The sequence below is a fragment of the Phaethon aethereus genome, assembly GCF_964289735.1.
Source record: "Phaethon aethereus genome assembly, chromosome: 18".
Classification (NCBI taxonomy): domain Eukaryota; kingdom Metazoa; phylum Chordata; class Aves; order Phaethontiformes; family Phaethontidae; genus Phaethon; species Phaethon aethereus.
The window spans coordinates 7,808,012-7,828,001 of record NC_138594.1 but is presented as its reverse complement, the minus strand read 5'-3'; the positions used below and the strand labels follow the sequence as shown (position 1 = coordinate 7,828,001).

At 35.6% G+C, this 19,990-nt stretch overlaps 1 protein-coding gene across 1 annotated transcript in view; it reads left to right on the top strand.

Moving 5' to 3' along the window:
* Window positions 1–368: 368 nt before the first annotated feature.
* The window catches only part of MBTD1 (mbt domain containing 1), a gene marked incomplete at its 3' end in the record, with an annotated part of 29,523 nt that continues 9,901 nt past the window's right edge, over window positions 369–19,990 (top strand). The window contains exons 1-13 of the mRNA XM_082008236.1: window positions 369–2,403; window positions 3,478–3,611; window positions 4,474–4,588; window positions 4,685–4,767; window positions 10,539–10,656; window positions 11,335–11,469; window positions 11,948–12,036; window positions 13,349–13,583; window positions 14,846–14,901; window positions 15,186–15,290; window positions 16,140–16,287; window positions 18,885–18,967; window positions 19,299–19,533. Coding sequence (XP_081864362.1) covers window positions 2,250–2,403; window positions 3,478–3,611; window positions 4,474–4,588; window positions 4,685–4,767; window positions 10,539–10,656; window positions 11,335–11,469; window positions 11,948–12,036; window positions 13,349–13,583; window positions 14,846–14,901; window positions 15,186–15,290; window positions 16,140–16,287; window positions 18,885–18,967; window positions 19,299–19,533 — 1,690 coding nt within the window. The 5' untranslated portion in view covers window positions 369–2,249. The remainder of the gene's footprint in view (window positions 2,404–3,477; window positions 3,612–4,473; window positions 4,589–4,684; window positions 4,768–10,538; window positions 10,657–11,334; window positions 11,470–11,947; window positions 12,037–13,348; window positions 13,584–14,845; window positions 14,902–15,185; window positions 15,291–16,139; window positions 16,288–18,884; window positions 18,968–19,298; window positions 19,534–19,990) is intronic.

Genomic DNA, 19,990 nt, shown 5'->3' with positions numbered 1-19,990 from the left:
TTAATATGGTATTGCATTTTATTCTTTAGCGGAGACTGTGGTCAAGGAAAGTTAAATACTGGGGGACGTAAGCAGTTCATGAAATCTTGAGGAAGATGACTAGTCTTCGTGTTCTGATCTGTAACTTACTGGCACTGTTCGCAGAACGCGTATCCATGGCAACGCTGTGCTCAACTTCTGTCTTAATCTACATACACGTGCACACACAAATAACTGATCTTGCATCTTGTTGGCTAAGAGCATCAGTACTAGTGTACAGGTGAGGCTTGTTACCAGTGGAGGTCAGGACTAGGTTGCGTTCTGCCATTGCTCAGTGTTTCCTCTAACGATTGCGACTGTTACCCTAGCTACTTCAGGCAGATGTCACTTCCTTCAAGGAGTTCATAGAATCATTAAGGTTGGAAAAGACCGTTAAGATCATCAAGTCCAACCGTCAACCCAACACCACCATGTCCCCTAAACCATGTCCCAGAGTGCCACGTCTACATGGTCTTTGAACACTTCTAAGTGCTCAGAGTTGTCAAGTTATGCCCTATCCTAAGTTTTGATTGGTTTTAATACAATTTTTAATTGTTGGCTGAGGAATGTGTGCATAATTAACATGACACTGACTTTTTTTGCTCTTTTATTTCAGAGCTGCTTTAAGTGTTTTAAGTTAGTTTACCTCATTGCATAACCTTTTGTGCTTACTGGTTTTTGTTTGGTGTTTTTTTTCTCTTTTTAAATTGGATGCTGGGATTGGATCAGTGTGGAGATTGGTTTTCCCTTTTAACTATAAGGAAATCCTTCCATAATAGGATTTAGTCAGATTGCAGAGAAGAACAGAGAATATTATAACAAAGGGATAGCATGGCAGAAAAAGGCTCGGATGAGATCCAACAATAAAGATGTTCAGGCATGTACTCTCTAGGAAAGGGATTTGGGGAATTGGGGAATTACTGTGATGAAATCTTAAAGCTATGAATCCAAATGCAGTTTGAGAAGGAAGAGTCCAATCCCATACTACTATTTTTCTGTCTACAATGACTTCTAAATAAAATTAGCTCTTGAAAAAGTAAGTAGAGGCAAAGGCTTTCTCAGTATTTTTTTTCCTGTTTTCTTGGCTGTACTTCATTCTCCTAACTTGTGCTTCTATTGTAGAATTTTTCTTTTTCTTCTGTTTATCTGTTATTTCCTCTCAAACTTAGTAGATACTGTTAAGGATAATGGAAATAGTTTGAATTTTTTTTTTTCAATTTTTTTTTAGGTTATTGAGGGCAGCTCATGTAGCAGTAGCCTTGTTTGAGTAGAGCTGTGTAAGATAGTAATAAAGTGAAAATTGTCACTGTATTAAAATGCATGTATTGGATGTGGGGGGAAAAAAGACATCAGTTATTCTATTGTTTATACTTGTTTAATGTCTTTGCTGGAAATTGCTTAACTGTTCTTCAAAATTCTATGGTTTTTTTTGACCTCAGATTTTATGGTTGTAGGAAAACTCTGTTATGTAACAAGTTTTTGTATATGACAGTGGCAAATTAGTCACCTTTCTATCTTTTAGCATTTATACAGACCCTATTGCCATAGTAACTGAGCTCTTCATAATTGTTAATGTATTAATCCTCAGAACATCCCTGTGAGGTAGAGAGGTATTCCTGTTTCACACGTGAGAAACTGAATTATAGGGTAGCTGAGTGATTTATCGGTAACCCCCCAAGCCAAGGAGAGCAGCAATACACTCTCATTTCTGTCACTGTGGTGTAAGTGCCCTCTTGGTTGAACTGTCTTTTCTCTGCCCAGCTTTCTCAAATGAATGAATTTTAGTGAAATTGGCTGCAGCCATCTGGAATGTGCTCATTTGCATGTAAGATCTGTGTGGCTGTCATTATTCAGCACATCAGGTTTAATGAACTCTGAAGATATCAAGAAAAAGAAATATATGGACTGCTACTGTGTATTCTCAGTGGATCGTGAGATAGATTTTTCTTCCTGTATATCACAATACCAAAAATTGGATAGTTTTGACTATACCAATATTAATTTAATTGGCAATATATGGCTCATATCTCTGTGCTGATAGAGCAGTTTGTTAGTACATCTACTTCTTAAGGCTTTGACCTTTGAAACTTTTTAAACTTGACTTTGAAATATTTGCTTTCTGAATACTCTGCTATTCTTTGGGTTTTTTGTTGTGTTTGTTGTTTGTTTTTTTTTAATTTTAGACAGAACATACTTCACGAGCAGAAAGGAAAAGACGTGATTCATTCGGGATGTTTGACGGTTATGATAGTTGTAGTGAGGACACCAGCAGCAGCTCCAGTTCAGATGAGAGTGAAGAGGAGGTTGCTCCTTTGCCATCCAGTCTCCCAATTATAAAGAACAATGGACAGGTCTATACTTATCCAGATGGCAAATCTGGCATGGGTAAGTATGTGGTGCATGTGTACAAAGAGTTTGATATTTATGGTTTTTAGCCTGTGCTGTGAGGTTCCAATCCCAAACATTTGAAAAGGGACTAAAACAGCTGAAGGGGTTGGGGTTGATTTGTTTTGGGAGAGCGGTATTGTTTGTTTTTTGCTAAAATGAAATAAGATGTTGCATCCTGCTGTCAGGAAAGGATGGGGACATCCACTCTCCCATCAAATGTTTGTTGTGTATATATGCACATGCATATGTATGTTCTCATGTACATTGTTTTTATTCTTTGAGCTTTGAGGAAAATGTCAGTGTGTTCTTTCTACATTTGGGCATATATAATCTCTCTACCCTTTATGTTAATATACAAGGAAAAATTCATTACTGCTACTGTATAAAGTCTATTAAGTGTATACCTGTTTACTGCCCACTCTCTGTGAGCTAGACTGTACTGGAAAAAAAAAATTTAAAAGAGAAGATGGCTTTTATATTTTAGCCAAAATCATTAGTGATTAGTAGAGCTCTGTCTGGGTAGAATCTTGGTATTGTCACATTGGCATAAGTTAGTTGCAAACTCTTGTTATGGAACAACTCAGTGAGTAATGCTGTCAACCTCTGAAGCATATGATTCCAGCTAGAACAGAATATTGGTGGGCTGGGGTACTTTGGGTATACTAATTTATGATTCAAAAAAGAGATCTGGTTTCATTTCAGGTCGGAAGTATTAAATATTTAAAGGAAATCAAGATTGGCAGGCCCAGATTCAAAGCAGACGCTTGCTTGAGAACCGTGAAAACACAGAAATCGGCTTTAGCTGATTTACCTGGGTCATTCACTTCTACCAGTGGTAAAATTAGTAGGGAGCGGAGGGGAGGCACCCATTCACTAATGAATTGGAGGTTCTTAGTGTTTCGCTGACATCTGTGGTGGTGGTCTTGTTTTCTGTGCAGTTCTCTTCAGGGTCGGAGCCCCAGAAGCTGTTTGGTGGTGCCACCTACAGGGCCTTCCTTATGTTGTCTCCTGAATTTTTATTGAGATCTTCATTACACTGTTAACATTTCGCTTTTTCTCTCCTCTGATTAGCTACATGCGAGATGTGTGGAATGGTTGGTGTCCGTGATGCTTTTTACTCTAAAACAAAACGCTTCTGCAGTGTGTCATGCTCTAGAAGCTATTCATCCAACTCGAAGAAGGCCAGCATTCTGGCCAGACTTCAGGTAGCGGTACAGACACCATTTTCTTTATATACTTATTATAGTCTATGTTTGTAAAACATGTAAATTTGTAAAACTTGCTGGATGTTTTAAGATAAGTGAGATTTCTTAACACATTAAAATTTCCACATAAGTGATTTTGTAAGCCAAAACTCAAAACTGTGTCAGTAATGAACAAATCACTTTGTTCAGCAGAGCAAATTACAGAAAATACTGACTCCTTATTTCATTTCTGCCGCAGTGGCCCTTCTGCAAGAAAAAGATTGGGAAAAATCTTCAGTCCACATATGTAGTGACTTGAAATGCCATGCACCTCATACCCAAGAGACTTTCTGGCTTTAGAGGGCGTAAAGGTTTATTTAGCGTTGTTGAGTTTTGGTTTTGAGGGTTTTCTTAACTACATAGATTTGCAAAATGGGTTTTGGTCTGTTCACTTAAAACATTAATCAAATCATCATGAAGGTATATTTATAACATTCAAGAAAAGAGATAGAAATGTCAAGAAATATCATTACATCCTATCTCAAATTAATTGCAACAAATGCCAAGGAACTGCATTGATATAAATTAGAGTAAAAGTTCTTCCTTTTAACCTGCTTTTAAAAGGTATCTTTTTTTCAGGTAAACCACAATGAATTTATAATGCTGTTCAAGTTGGAATACTAGTACAAAAGTCATCTGCTGGACATTCTTTGCTACTGGTTTTTAAATTTATTTAATATTACATGTAGTTTTGTGATTCTTAGTGAACTTCCACTCTGTGTTCTAATTTAAGTTAAATCTACCAGAGATATGCTACAGACCTATGGAAATTTCCTGATGGGAGTTTGGAAAGACTTTATTTACTTAGCTTTTTTTGTTTTAGGGTAAACCTCCAACAAAGAAGGCTAAAGTTCTACAAAAACAACCCCTAGTGGCTAAATTAGCAGCATATGCTCAGTACCAAGCAACTTTACAAAACCAGGCAAAGACTAAAGCAGGTAATGGCACATAAACAGAGCTGAAACAAATTCTTGGTAATACAAGATTTGTGGCTCGTTAGCAGCTTCCTAAATAAAATAACTTTCTCTTAGCAGCTGTCCCTGTGGAAGGTTTCAGCTGGGGTAACTACATCAATAGCAATAGCTTTACAGCAGCTCCTGTTACCTGTTTTAAACACGTAAGTATTTTTCAATATGTACTATCCTTTTGTGTGTGTGCATGAGAGTGAGTCCATGTTAATTTTAGAATTCGTTTTTGCAGAACATTCCTATGCAAATATGTTTCATGGCCTCTATGAAACTTGTATTGTAAACTGTGTTAGTGTGACCGCTTTTTAGAGAGGTATGTTTGGTTTTATCTGTCCTTTAAAACCATTCTGAACGCTATCAGTTACTTTCATCATACATGGTCTCATAAACAAAGAAAAAAGTAAAAGGAGGACTCATAAACACATAGGAAGTTATTTTTCCTCACATTCAAGACGTAAAATCATCAAATGTACTAGAGTAACGAACCAAGTCATGCCATATTAGAAAAAGTCATAAAAGGCTTTTTAGACAGTCAGTATTGCTCCATTATGTTGAACTGATCTTTTGCTTACGTATTTGGATTTGGGAATTTTTTTTCTTATGTTTTAGTCAGATTCTCCCTGTCAGTCATGCTGCCAGGTAGTAGTAGAGGAAAATGAAGGCATTTTTTTAACCTGAAATTAAATAGGTTGGTTTTCTTTGTATTAGAATTACAGAAAATCCAAATAAAAAGTTCTCAGTCATTAAAAAATGTAATTAGAGGATGAGGAAAATATTTAGCAGCACCTATCTTTAATGGGTTTGTTAAATTCCAATTATTAGCCCTTGTTTAAAATATTGTCAGTACTTTCTGTCTGTTAAGTAAAAACTTTCTCACAGAAAGTATTTTCTCAGCATACTTTTTTTTTTTAATTTGGAAGGTTGAAGTGTTAATCTTCTTAGAAAAGTTTTATTTTGCTCAAAATTATCTGATGAAAATTGCAATCAAAACAAACATTTTGTTTTAGAGAAGTTGTCCATAAGGGAGAAGAGAGACATTTTTCTGTCTGGGTCTGGAATTCATGCTGAGCCCTGTCAACTCATAAATTAGTAGGAGTTGAGGGCTCCTGGCAGTTGGCACTTTCTGAATAGCACCCTTTATGCTTAGAGGCCTTAGCTATTGCCCAGAACAGAGCCTTGCATTAGTATAGCTTCGTGAATTTGTATCAAATTCCACATGCTTAAGTAAGCATGTTTGCACTTTGCTTTCACAGTTATGTACATGCTATAATAAGTAATTTGGTAAGTACATATCAGAAGGTATTGTTTGATAACATGGGCTGTGCTATTATATCAACAAATGCTTCGTGATGTATGGCATCCTTAATTAGGATACAGCTACGATAGTTAAGTCACTTGTAAATTATGCTATAATATTCCATATTAAAAGGAGTTACATCTTCCTTTCTCACTGCTTCATTCATGAAGTTGAATGGTACACCAATAATGTGAAGAGATATAATATTAATGTACGCATTGTACTTTGAAAATTTTCACAAGCTACATGGCAACAGTGCTACTGAGCCTGAATGTTGTTTCTTTTCTGTCCCCATTTTCCTTTTTCATACAAGTAAAATGCAACTCCTGCAGTCTCTGATGGAGATTTCTACTTCTTTTGGTGGGCATGAGTTAGTGTTGCAAGGGTGTGATTTGCGTTTAGTTTCACTGTAATTTTTTCTTAGAAAAATACATTATTTTAAACCAGTCAGAATCTGAAAAGTACGTAGTATTCTCTTGTTAGGTCCTTCTCTCTCTCTCCCACTCTCCGTTATAATTAAAAGAAGCAATACTCTGTCTCTCTGGAAAGATTGTTATGTTTTCTGTGTGCTTTGATTTGTAAAAGTTTTTATTAGTTGATGTTTGTTTACCGTCCATATTATGGATTCCATGCACATGTTGTGTGTGTCCACAAACTTGGATATACAACTTACTCTGTTCAAAACAAAAGTTTTGAATTGACAGTAAAATCATGACATATCTACCCTTAAATTTGTTATTAGATAAAATATGTGTCTGGTTATTCTGGGTGCATCTGTATGGATATTTGATAGGGAACATTGGGATCAATGTTAAAGAAAATTTAATGGAATTATGAGATGTGGGATTTGGCTTTTTTTTTTTAATAACCTGGCATACTTCAGTATTTCAGGTCCGATGTAATTTTCCCAGATCAGTTGTTTTGTGCCTGGGGAATTATTTCCTCTTCTATTTAAAACAGTTATATTTTGGAATTAAAACATTTAAATCTTGAAATTCTCTATATCTCTTTCTCTATATGAGAAGAATTAATTTCAAAGTCTTTTGATGTGCTTACTGTGCTTTTTTGTACTTCCCTGTTACCTTCATTCCAGATTTTGGTGTTGGGTATTACTAATGAAATTCACTAGCAGTAGTACAACTGTGTTCACTTTATAGTTCAGTAAACTGAAGTAGAGAAGGTGCTTTGGTTTATGTCATATAGGAAGCCTGTCAGAAAGCCACTATTAGTTTATGCACCTTGCAGCTTTTTTGTGGTTGTTGAATTGTGTTAAGCAGACACACAGCAGTAGCTGATGCAAGGAGGAAAACTCTTTAACATTTTTAATAATGTGTGATAGTAACATACAATGTGTTCATTGCTAATCTGCATTCCAGTTTCATTTTCTTCTAAAAGTTTTTACTTTTTTCTATATTTGCTTTTATTAGCTGAAACCATTCCTAGAAATAAAAGCAAATGCAGTGCTTTGAGTCCTTTTTCAGTACTGCTTAATGCACGACTTAATGCACAATTAGTAGTAATTATTCCTTTCCACTCCGTTGCTAGTGAGATGCACATTTCCTGAAGTTAAGAATTTTTCAGTCTTTCCTCCATTTGGATTGTATTCTGAGCGGAACTATTTTCATTCTCTTGGTTTCTTTTGTTATTAAAAGAAATAAATAAATCGTTTGCTCTAAGGGAGCATTTCCAAGATTTTACACCAGGTGGCAGTGCTTGCTTTGAACTTTTTACTTGGAAACCTTTTGCACATTGTCTTCTGTGGCTTCTTTTTTTTTTTTTTGTTGCGGTACTGTACACACACAAGATTTCCGCATAGTATCCTTACGCTTCAGGAATTGGTAGCATCGCTTTGCCATTAAAATCCTGATTCAAGTTTCAGGTCTGAAATCATGGCGATGTCGGTGCTATCCAAAACCTTTATGAGCCAGTTATTTAACCCACGAGATCTTTGTTCAGCTAGGCGTGTGGGGATACTTTAGCCTTCAGGCGCTCGGGTCAGACAGCACCTTCCTGATTGCAACTTACCTTGCAGAGAAGGCAGCTGCCGCTCACAGCTAAACCCTCCCAGGTCATCTCCTGGAGCAGGAAGCGATGAACCAGATCTTCTTTCTTTGGGAGTGATGTGAAGTGGATCTCTTCGTCATGAGTCTGAAAGGTAAATTTGTTCTTACCTGTAAATTATGGTTCTGCTAGTTCGCACTATGCCAATCCAGACTTCAGAGTTACCCTTCCAGCCAGCAGATGAATAAGACTTAACACTTATTATAGTGCTTTTTGAGTTTTTCAAAGCACTGTGCAAACATTGATTGATTAATCAGATGAAGACAGAGAAGACATGAAGGAAGACTGCTGTTATAGCGCTGGTTTATCCAGTCTTCCTCCCGTAAGAATATTCACAATGGGTGTAAAAGGAAAAGATGGTGCAGTATACCAGGTATACTGTAAACCACACTTCAGGACAGTAATGTTATCTGGCATTTCAGTAGCGATGCTGCCCAGGATGGCTTCCTTCTTCTAAAGGGTGAGCCATATGGATTGGTGTAGGAGAACTAGCAGAACCAATATTTTCACAGAGAAGGACAAATTTAACTTTCTGCTATTTCCCTCTATACCAATCCATGCACTAGAAATAAAAATCTGTGAAATTTCCATTACCAGTTGATGTGAGGAGAAGCGTTTCGATATATGTTTCTCTTTGAATCAACTGAATAGATGAGCAGGCAGTGAAATATATTTCAATTAAGTGCAGCTGGATTATGAAATTATTCAGCACTGCTATTTTTGATTGTTTGGCTTCATCTGTATCTCTGTACAAGGCAACAAGATTTACTAAAATACCCAGTTTGAAAAGTTTATTTCCTTAATTCAATTGAAAAATCTACACATGTCAATCTAGAGGTGATAGCGAATATGTAATAGGACTTGATTAAGAAGCTGTATCTGCATATTTGTGTGTGAAAATAAGCTGTCATCTTTCGAGTTGTTTTTTTCTCTGTCTGCCAGATGGCAGAAAAGAGCTCTGCAGTCTAGACTGGTGTAGGTGGGACATAGCAGAACATGAAGAGACCAAGCTTCAAGAATAAGAAACTGGCATACTTGTAATAACTTATTTTTCCTTTAATAGTTAAAACTAGTTTTAAGTTTTGCATGCCTAGCCTCAAATATTTCTAATAGTGAAGGGTATCCCTTTTTAAGATAAATTTGGCTTTTAGTGCTGCTAGTTAGCTATTCCTGATTGTCAGCAAAATTCTGTTATCGTGATTTCCAGTCATTCAAATTTCTTTAACTTGTGGCTCTCAGCCAAAATTCTGTGAAGTTGGAGGCTATTCCCACTGAGCGGTTAAGTTCTCTGTGTTTGCAAAGAGCGTTGTAAATGAGACACAGCCTTAGAATACTGTCTGTTCACTACGGTACAGAACCAGAGGATCCCTTCAGTTGTCCCTGTGATATCTGGATATTCTCTGAACTGATAAGAATTATTTTTCTCAGAACACCTTAGGATTGATATGACTGTTGTTCTTAAATACCCCAAATCTGAATCTTTCCCTTCTTGGTGGTCTCAAGTTTAATGTAGACTGAGTCATGTTCTATTTTGTTACCAACATAACTTCAGCTGAGTAACTTTTAAGGTTTTAGACTCTTCAGCACTGTGCATTTCTGCTTATTGCTGCTCATTGCAGGGGGTTGGACTAGATGACCTTTAAAGGTCAAGGTCCTTTCCAACTCAAAGTATTCTATGATTCTTTGATATCTGATATCTCTATGATACCATCTTTGACTATCTTTTCATGATGCTTTGTTCAACAAAACATTCTGCTTGAGATAGCAAACTAAACGTAATTTTTATCGCCAGTTTCCACAAATTCTTAGAAGTTCATCAAGCTTGTATTTCTTTTTGTTACTAACACGTTGGTCTAAGCCTTCAGGACAGTGTGTGAGAAATCTAGCTCTGCTTTTCCTTTTGGCATCTATTAAAAAGGGGCCACTCAGCCTTCTATTCTTTTTGCATGCTTGATGGGCTGATTGCTTGCAGGTGATATGAAGGCCTGTTCCTCTGAGAGGACATGAACCAGTGGGTGATAAACCCCACCATAATACATCATCAGAATAGATTCAAGAAATAACTTCTAGGCATTCTTTCAGGAATGTTTCTGATTTACAGCATTTAAAGATTTTCGTGTCTGTGGCACACGTATGAATTTAAAGTACCATAATATTCTTGTAAGGAAAATTTCAGAGGAATTCCACTCACTAAAATTCCACATTCCATTCTCACTAAAATGAGTAGCTTACACCTAGTTGGAAACAGTACAATAAAGCTGACCTGTGCATATATGCAATTTGTGTTTGTGCTTTACAGATTTTTAAATTTGAAATCCTATAACTTTTGCAGGGAATGCACAGTAATAATTGTATAAAATTACAATGCTACACGCAAGCTTCAATTTAAAACCACACTAGGTTTTCATAGAAAGAGTGTTTTCTAAACATACGCTTATTTCTTACCATGTATATTAATTGTTTTGTCTTTTTAAGTTGCTCATTAAAAAACTGATATAACAAAAAGAAAGTTATTTTCATGTGGTGAACTAGTGACTTTTCCCCCCCTACCTTAACTGATAGGCACCTATGGGGACATGCTGGGGTGATATCTCAGAAGGAGTGCGAGTGGAGGTTCCAAACACTGACTGCAGCCTGCCTACCAAAGTCTTCTGGATAGCTGGAATTGTAAAATTAGCAGGTAAATATATTTTAGTTGAAATCATTAAAGGAATCAAAATAACTGTATGAAGGGAGCTAATAAATTTAATCAGTGGCCACCTGGTTAGTGTAATGTTGACAGTGGTTAGGTTGTCAAAGCTGTGTCAATAGGTTATATGTTTTAGCGCTATCACTATTGTTATACTGTTTTACAGTGTCTTCAGTGATGCTTGAGAACACCTGTTTGTTTTTTGGTTTTTGGGGTTTTTTTTTATATTGCCTGAGAACATGGTAAGAGCAGTGCAGAATGAGATAGGAAATTGTATAATAGCTAGCAAGTAAGCCTCATTGTATGAATCACTTTTCTTGGTTAAGAGTTAAATATTCAAGGTCACATAGCTAAGATCTAAAAAAACAGATACTGTGGGCGGTTAATTAATTTTGTCCTCCTACCTATAACTTCTAAAGGTTTTATAGTTCAAGAATTTTGATTTTAATTAAAATTTGACTTGCATGATAGCACATACACATTTATCACAGTAATCCATTCTGTGCATTAACAACATGCAGAAATGTGCCGTAAGAATAACATTCTATAAAAAGTTATAATCTAGAAAATTCACTGTAATATACATTATGATTGGTAAAGAAATATTAATAAATATTTATAATCTTACTTAATTTTTGTCTTTTTTTAAATGGGATTACTTTCTTTCAGGCTACAATGCTCTGCTAAGATACGAAGGCTTTGAAAATGATTCAAGTCTTGACTTCTGGTGCAACATTTGTGGGTCTGACATCCACCCAGTTGGTTGGTGTGCAACCAGTGGAAAGCCTCTAGTCCCACCTCGAAGTATGTAAATAGTAGCCTTACTGATTGATATAAAAGTCTGTCTTTATTAAACTAAATTTGCTCATGGTCCAGATATCAAAGTATTTTTTTTACCATAGCAACTCTTTCAACAGTTATGAATAAATCATTTTAACTTTTGGAAAAATAAGGACTTGACTGATGCTGAAAGTGTTTCTTGGAGTAGCCCTCTGATGCAACTTGAAGTTTTTAAGATCAAGGTGGAAGCGGGTAGCAAATCAGTGATGTGAACATGCACTGATTTTATTTATATTTCGTTATTAAATTCTTTGCCCTGACATACCCATAAACTTAATCTTGGGTAGCATTCATTCTCTAAAGAGTTTTTTGTCATTACTGTCATCGAGGCTTTTTAACAGTCATCTGGGATTTCTTCTTTACATATTCCAGACTCTAATATTGTCTCTAACGGACACAATTAAAAATCAGTGGCTTATTTTTTCCCCTTCATTTGCAACAGCCATCCAACACAAATACACAAACTGGAAAGCTTTTCTAGTGAAACGACTTACTGGTGCCAAAACACTTCCTCCTGACTTTTCTCAGAAGGTAAGGCTGATGCAATATCAATGATGTACTGTAAACGAAATTGCAGCACAATGTGAAGAACTGAAGTATTTTACAATGGCACATTAGCTCCTTTTATAGTGAAGATGATACAGTAGTTTATTCCCTTACAGTTTTCCTTGGAATCTTTATTCTCCAATTATGTCCACGCTTGTCAGTATGTATTTGGAAAACTGTTTCTTCTAGCAGAAAGTAATGTTCTTTAAAAACTAGTTAGTCTATTTTAATTTTTGAATACCCCAATTTAAAAAAAAAAAATTAGAGTGCTAATAAGCTACCCTGTGATAAGTAAGAAAAACTAAAACTGTTTTTTCTAATTCAGGGGTTATTTTTATCATGCACTATTTCAAGAAACTGAACAAAATGTGGTAATATAGCACATACCTAGATGCAACGAAGTACATATATTTAAACGTTAATATTTTTCATCTGCTTTGGACTAGATTTTTTTTTTTCCTTTCTTTAAGTGTGGCAGCTGCCTGTATAATGTGCTGTAAGTTTGCTTACTAGTATTGTGAGATGGTACATAGCTTTTAGTTAGAATATGAGACTTATTTGTTGTTTTACACAGCATCTAATAATAAAAAAAAAACCCACAAAAAACCTTTCTGCAGTTGTTCATTTCTATTTTAAAATTGGGTCAGTTGGAAGCCAAATTAAATTGGCAAGATTGCAACACTTTGAAGAGCTCATAATGGAAATGACGAGTGACAGATACTGATTTTTAAACAGAATGTATTGTCACAAGGCAGATTAACATCTATTTCTATTCTCTTCCTTTCTTTTTGGTATATTATGAAGAAATATTTTTGTGAGTGACCAGCTTTCGTTATGTTGAAGGTTTGTCTTCCATGCCTTTTAGAACGAAGTATTTTAATCCTATTTTTAACGTGCTGTATTTTGAGCAGGTGACAAAGCAAAAAGAAAAAAAATCTTGGCACTGTTTTTTTTGTTTAAAATATTTTTCAAGGTAACTTTATCCATTGTTAACACTGAACAAACTTTCATTAAGTCAATAGAAAATTTCTGTAATCTATGTGAGAATTATATTAGGGGCTGTACTTGATACAATTAAAGCATTGTAGGATCTATTCTACTTAGTTTTCTGAAGCATTTCTTTTTTTCCCAATGTACAATGAAATATAAGAGAAATCGGTTGTATGATTTTTGCAGGTTGATTAACAAGTACTTGAATTAAACGAAAAGTGCACTGATACTGTGCTTTAATAGGAGAGACAGATGACTAAGGAAAAACATTCTTACAGGATGGTGGTTTTTTCCCTGTTACTTTAAGGTGTCTGAGAGTATGCAGTATCCATTCAAAACTTCCATGAGAGTAGAAGTTGTGGACAAAACGCACCTTTGTCGAACAAGGGTAGCAGTTGTAGAAAGTGTCATTGGGGGACGGTTAAGATTGGTGTATGAAGAAAGTGAAGACAAAACTGATGACTTCTGGTGCCATATGTACAGTCCACTCATTCATCATATTGGTTGGTCTCGAAGTATTGGACACAGATTCAAAAGATCTGGTAAGCTTTTTGTGTTTTAGAGGTGTCTTTGTGGGCAGCATTGGCTTGGTGAAGCAATACTGTCACTTTATACAATTAATGAAACTAGCTTGAAAAATAGTCTTTAAAAATTTGTATAATGCAGCCCAGCGGTTTTACCAATTATATCAGTTAAAAGTATACTTAGTGTATTTTGCAAGATTGGAAAAGCCAAAATAAATTTTAGGTTGGTTTGTAGTATGTTGATATCTAGAAAGAGTTAACGATAAACAGTGGTTAACAAACTGCCAAGGCAGGAAAACCTTGAACTGCAATATTCAAGCATGGTAAACCTCATTTTTCATGCTGATACCTGGAGTTGCAAACTCCTAGATTCTTCATGTTTGTCTTTCTTGTACAATACTGCATGGACAAGTATCCTATTAGATACTGAATTTGTTTTTTTTTACTTGCAAGTCTAAGGACTATCTAATATGTTTGTATTGCAAGTTTTACATGTTCTGGCGGGCGTTAGGAGATGGGCAGGGAAGATGAAGAGACAGTCTAATAGATGGTATACAGTTAAGGCCCTTGTTATCTAAAATACAAAAATACTTGTAATTTGAAATATTTAAGGCTTCTTAAAAAGAAAAGTCTGGTTTTACTATTTCTCTGGTCTATTGAGCTTGTTTCCTTTGTCAGAAACAGAATTTTTGTAAAAGATTCCTCAAGCGTTCCTTCAGGAAAACCTTCAGTTTTCCTAGCGCTTAAACTTTCATTGAAACCATTTGTAAATAAGAGTAGCTAGAGAAATCAAGAACGGTGCTACTTCCCAGAAGTAATGTCTCTAACAGAGTTCCAGGGTTTCCCCTCGGAAAGTGGTATTCAACAGTTGGCTAAAACCAGCTCACTATGTGTTTAAAGTGATTACGTATAATTATATTTAAAACAATATAAATATAATTTTCTGTCATAACATAGTGCAAAGTAGTTTATTTGCCAATTTTTTGCAAAAGCTTCTATGTATATTTGTATCAATTTTGTGACATAATCAAGTGGCCTTGTAAATATTGGATACTGGGTTTTTTTCCATAAATGAAATTGTGTTGTAGAGGTATTTCAGGTGGGAGTCAACAAGGAAAGTAGATACTGAGTGGATTATGTCCTCCAGATTTTTGTGATAGTCGTATTACAAACTGTGTTCCTCCCACACCAATGACTGCATTGTATTAGTTAACATTCAGAAAAGCATACTGTCTGCTCTAACAAAACTTCTGAATAATATGTACTATTATTCCTTGTAGATATTACAAAGAAACAGGATGGACATTTTGATGCACCCCCACATTTATTTATGAAGGTGAGTTTGCTAGCAAGAACACTGTTTTCTCAGAATTTACTGAGGACCTTTAGTTCCTGGCATTCGTAAAACAGACCTGAAACTCTGCTTAAGTCCTGGAAATAGGCCCAGCACAAGCATTAATTTTTTTTTTTATTCAAGCACTCTACCTAATTTGGCTTCCTTGACATAAGCAGAGATGATAGAACAGGTGTATCAGTCTGTTGCTTTGGCACTGTGGGGTTATATTTTGTTCCAGGCTTATTAGATTCTTAGCCCCTGGTGCTGTTATGTGATTCTTTTAGGTAAAAGATGTTGACGCAGCTGGAGAATGGTTTAAAGAAGGAATGAAATTGGAAGCTATAGACCCCTTAAACCTTTCGGCAATATGTGTGGCAACTATTAGAAAGGTAAGAAAACAAATGTCTCTTTTGGGAAGGTCGATAGGAATCCATTTTTTCACTCACCTTTATTCAGGTTTGAAACAAAAGGTAAAAAAAAAAAAAGTAGTTCATTCACACAGTGAATGTTTATGGAGTACATCCATTAATTGCTTACACGCAGTTGCTATGAAAAAAATATACTCATGTAATATATTTTTTTTATTTTGCCTTTAATCTCTGGAAATTCAGTCTTACCTTTAATTAGAATATAATATATTGGTGAGAACAACTTGCAGGACAATCTTCTGGTAGTTATACCAAGTGTTTTGCAACTGTTCAAAGAGAAACCTCATCTTGCTTGTGCGCAGAATTCTGTGAAGACATTTTAAGGATGTACTTCTTTCCCAGCTTGATTGAAAGGGAGACCATCCATGTGAAATCTGCTCTAGAAGGAAGAAAATGTAAAAAGTAGCTTAGCAGAATTACAGAACCTTACCAATGAGGAGTATGGTTATGATTTTGATTTTTTTTCTTATTAACGGTGTGCAGAATATCCTTGCAAGCTAAACAGTAGACCAAATTATAAAGCGTTAAAATTAGAATTGATGTTCACGAGAAAAATAAACTTGAGATCAGAAAAAGGAAGTGCTCATCTCTCATAACTTTGCAGTTAACAAAGGTACATTTGACAATATTACACAGAACTTTGGAAACAGGTATGATTTGGGGTTTTTTGTTATAATTGAATGTCCTTCTGAGTGTGCTTCCATTATTATTGAGCTACTTTTCACTCTTTTGAAACATGGCATGCTTGCTTTCTAGCCTTATCACACAGTTAAAGGTATTTAATGTAAAATTTTGTTTTTCTTTACAAAGGTTTTAGCAGATGGCTATCTTATGATTGGGATTGATGGCTCAGAAGCAGCAGATGGGTCTGATTGGTTTTGTTACCATGCCACTTCCCCTTCTATTTTCCCTGTTGGTTTCTGTGAAATTAACATGATTGAACTAACTCCACCCAGAGGTACATTTAGCATTCTGACCACCTTTTATTTTGAATATTTTTCAGTGATATTGTATGTGCCATATGCTTTGTTTCTTAACTCAGTCTACAAAATTCATGTCACTTCTTAGGACTTTCTCAAGTCTGAAACAAATACAACAGCATAACTTCAAAGCAATCTGAAACAGAGATGACCAACTTTTCATTTAGAAAAAGTCGAATTGAACATCTGATTAATTCTCTGACTAAAATAACTTGCTTTTGCTGTCAAAAATTGAGGATGGGCACTAGTTGAATAGTATATTCCTTAAGTGAATGGAAAGTATGCTAGTCACTAAAAGGACTGTTCAGAATGTTGCTTGTGTAGTCCTGGCCACCAAAAGGATTAACAAACGTTGTAAAGGATCTGACTTAGGCTAATTTGCAACAATACCAGTTAATTTTTTGAAGAATATGCACAAACTGCAGCTTCGAGGAAGTAGCCATTAGAGCTGTATGCTGCGTAATCCCTTCTGTGAGTAAAAGCTGTCTGTCCGCTAGCACGTAGGCCTACAGAAGACCGTATTGCCTTCATTTTTCCATTTTATTGTCGTTGGTCTAGCAATCTGTAAAGAGGATTGTAACTTGCTGTGTAACAGCAGATAATAATGGTTTTCTATGGATTTTTTTTCTCCGTTCTCATTTTTGCAGGCTTCTACTTGTATTTATTGAATTGTTTTTCTAGGTAATAACTACAGAGACAGTGTAATGCAACATGAAGAAAAAAAATTCATATCGCTTTCATTATTGCACACAAATGAATCTGTCATCTTTGAGTATGTGGAAAGTGCAGTTGGACAGTTTTACTATTATTTTTCAGTCAGCTCATTAGTGAATTTATGGCCTAGAAGTTCATGGGCACAATCGCCCCTCAAAAATCTGTGGTGCAAGAGTCTCTTGCAATTGGAAAAGTTTTTGTGGGCAGAAAAAGCATGCATATGAATACGTATAAATTTAGAGATAAATACATTAAACTGATGATACAGAATAGGAAAAAACCTTCCCATCTATTACAAAACATGTCCTCTTTACTCTTCCAAAACTGCTTACATAACAGTATGTGAATTTTGTTGTTAACACATTAGATACTTCTGTGTTTCTTGTATCATGGCAACCTTATTCTTCGTCTACATGTATATTTTCCTTTTTAATGCAGTTTGCCATAACAGTCCTGTATTAGCCACTGAGGGGCAACTGTAAATCAACATGCAATAATCTAAAAGTCATTTGAAAGAGGAATTAACAGGAGTAAAATACAGAATATAATGTGCATCAACGTATTTAATAGGATCCAAGTGATCAAAGCTTCTTACCTCTTACAGGGGTGTATTTTGCTTTCCAAATTGTGGGCTTGAAAATGGGTGGTTTCTTCATACTCTGACTACTCTTAACAGGGACCACATGCACACGTGTCTAGTGTGTGTGTGGTGAGAAGCTAATTAACGGACTTGCATACAAATATATTGGTCTAGCCAGAGGAATTGTTCATTAAGAGGAAAAGCATTAATATGCACAACTGATAAATTATTAATTGTTATCTGTCCAACTCCATCTGTTCATGCAGATACTACTTACCTAACGTGAACACTTTTCCAAAGTACATTTAGCAATGTGGATAATTTTTAAGTTGCTGTGAAATCATTGGACTTTACGTTTACAAGCTCATTCCTTCCAAACATCTTCATCCCTTGCTGAAATCAGTAGAAGATGAAGATGCTTAGGTACTTTGAAGAATGGGATTGCATTTGGGGCTGTGAATGTTAGCTACCTGATGAGCCTGGCCCTGCAGTACTGAGCTATCATTCAGTGGGAGCTCTCTACTCCTAGTTAGATGAGATCCAGCTGTTTCCCATAGCTCCCTGTGCCATGCCCGCTATGCTGCAATCTTTTCAGAATGTCCAACGCTGCATACTACTACAAAGAAATCTTTCAAGCTGTTGCTGCTAGAATTTGAGAATTGTTAGTTTAAGCCGTTGTAGAAGTTGCCCAAAAAATAGTCCTGCATGTTTTATGCATATTCAGTAGGTGAACAAAAGCTAAATATATTTGAGAGATTATTTTCTTCCCTTTTATAATAGCTTTTTTAATTAAAAAAAAATCCTGTAATTTTCCATATTACTGCTATTTTTAGCCTTATTTAAGTTTTAAAATATCCATGCTGCTTCTTACCGCTCTGTTCCAAACAATTCAAGTGTTTCAATAGTGGAGCTCTTTCCCCACAGGAAAGACACTGGATATGGTTAATTACATGGTCTGTTCTGGGTCATTTGTGTGGGGCATTGTAGAGATCAAGGATCTACGTGGACAGAAAGCTTCAAAAGTATGAATGATTAATATTAACATTAAATGACACTTTCTGTACCAGAGGTTCATTCATCTTGTTTGTTGCCAATGGGCAATGTTCAGGTGATTGTCTTGTCCCTTAGACCAAAGCTCAGAGAGTGGAAGTTTCTGATGTTAATGTTTTGCTTCTTTGTTGTCTTTTTAACCATAACACAGTGCCAATATATTATTTTTATTGTTGTTCTTAGGCATGAAGTTTGCAGTTGATGTATGAAAATGTTCTTTAAAATTCACAGGTTATGCAAAACTCCCTTTTAAATGGTTTGACTACCTCAGGGAAACTGACTCAATAGCAGCACCTGTAAAGCTCTTCAATAAGGTAATAAACATTATTCATGTATATTTAAACTGTAATTAGTGTTTTCTTTACGCTTCTGTCTGCATAGTCCATGGGATTAACCCATTTCAGTAAATACAATTTTGAAAAACTAAGACAACAGACTTTTAGAAATAAGAACCATTTGAGTATATTAAGCTTGAATATTTCTGAAATGTTAAATAAATACAGGGGTACATGAAACTTCATTAATGATACTTAGTATTTTCCTACATTAAGTTGACTGAAATATTTATTTCAATGCTGTGTTTAAGCCATCTTCATTAACATGTTTGTTTACTGATGTTTGCCTTGTTCATGTTCGCTTTTCCAGGAAGTTCCAAACCATGGGTTTCATGTTGGAATGAAACTGGAGGCTGTTGATCTGATGGAACCTCGCCTAGTATGTGTGGCCACAGTAACTCGTATTATCCATCGTCTTTTGAGGATACACTTTGATGGATGGGAAGATGAGTATGATCAGTGGGTGGATTGCGAGTCCCCAGACCTCTATCCAGTGGGATGGTGTCAGCTAACTGGATATCAACTACAGCCTCCAGCACCACAATGTAAATAAAGTAACAGTTGCTTACTGGTCCTTGTTCATGGGTGGTGATTTTCCTAACTTCATCCTTTTCAAGTTAGGTTACCAGGCATAACAAAAATAGAACAAATTCTTGGTAATGCTTAGAAGTACACAGTTCTAATCTCTTCCACCTTGACTTTTAAAGAACTTCTGTGGCTAATTACTGTTTTTTAATGCCAGAAGATGCTTTTTTGATCCAGGGAAAAAGCCTGTTAGTCGTCACTTCTAGATAATATTCACTGAGAATTTATATTGCTCTAAGACTTCAGATATATATGCTTTACATACTGAATCTGAGGGCACCCAGCGTGTGCAGAAGTATTTATGTGAGAAGACTGTATTTTATTTAGTGCATCAAGACTTGTCCTGTCAGGTCAATTTATATGATAATAATTGATAAACTGTATTTAGAGAACTGTTAGTTGTTTAATCGGAGGATA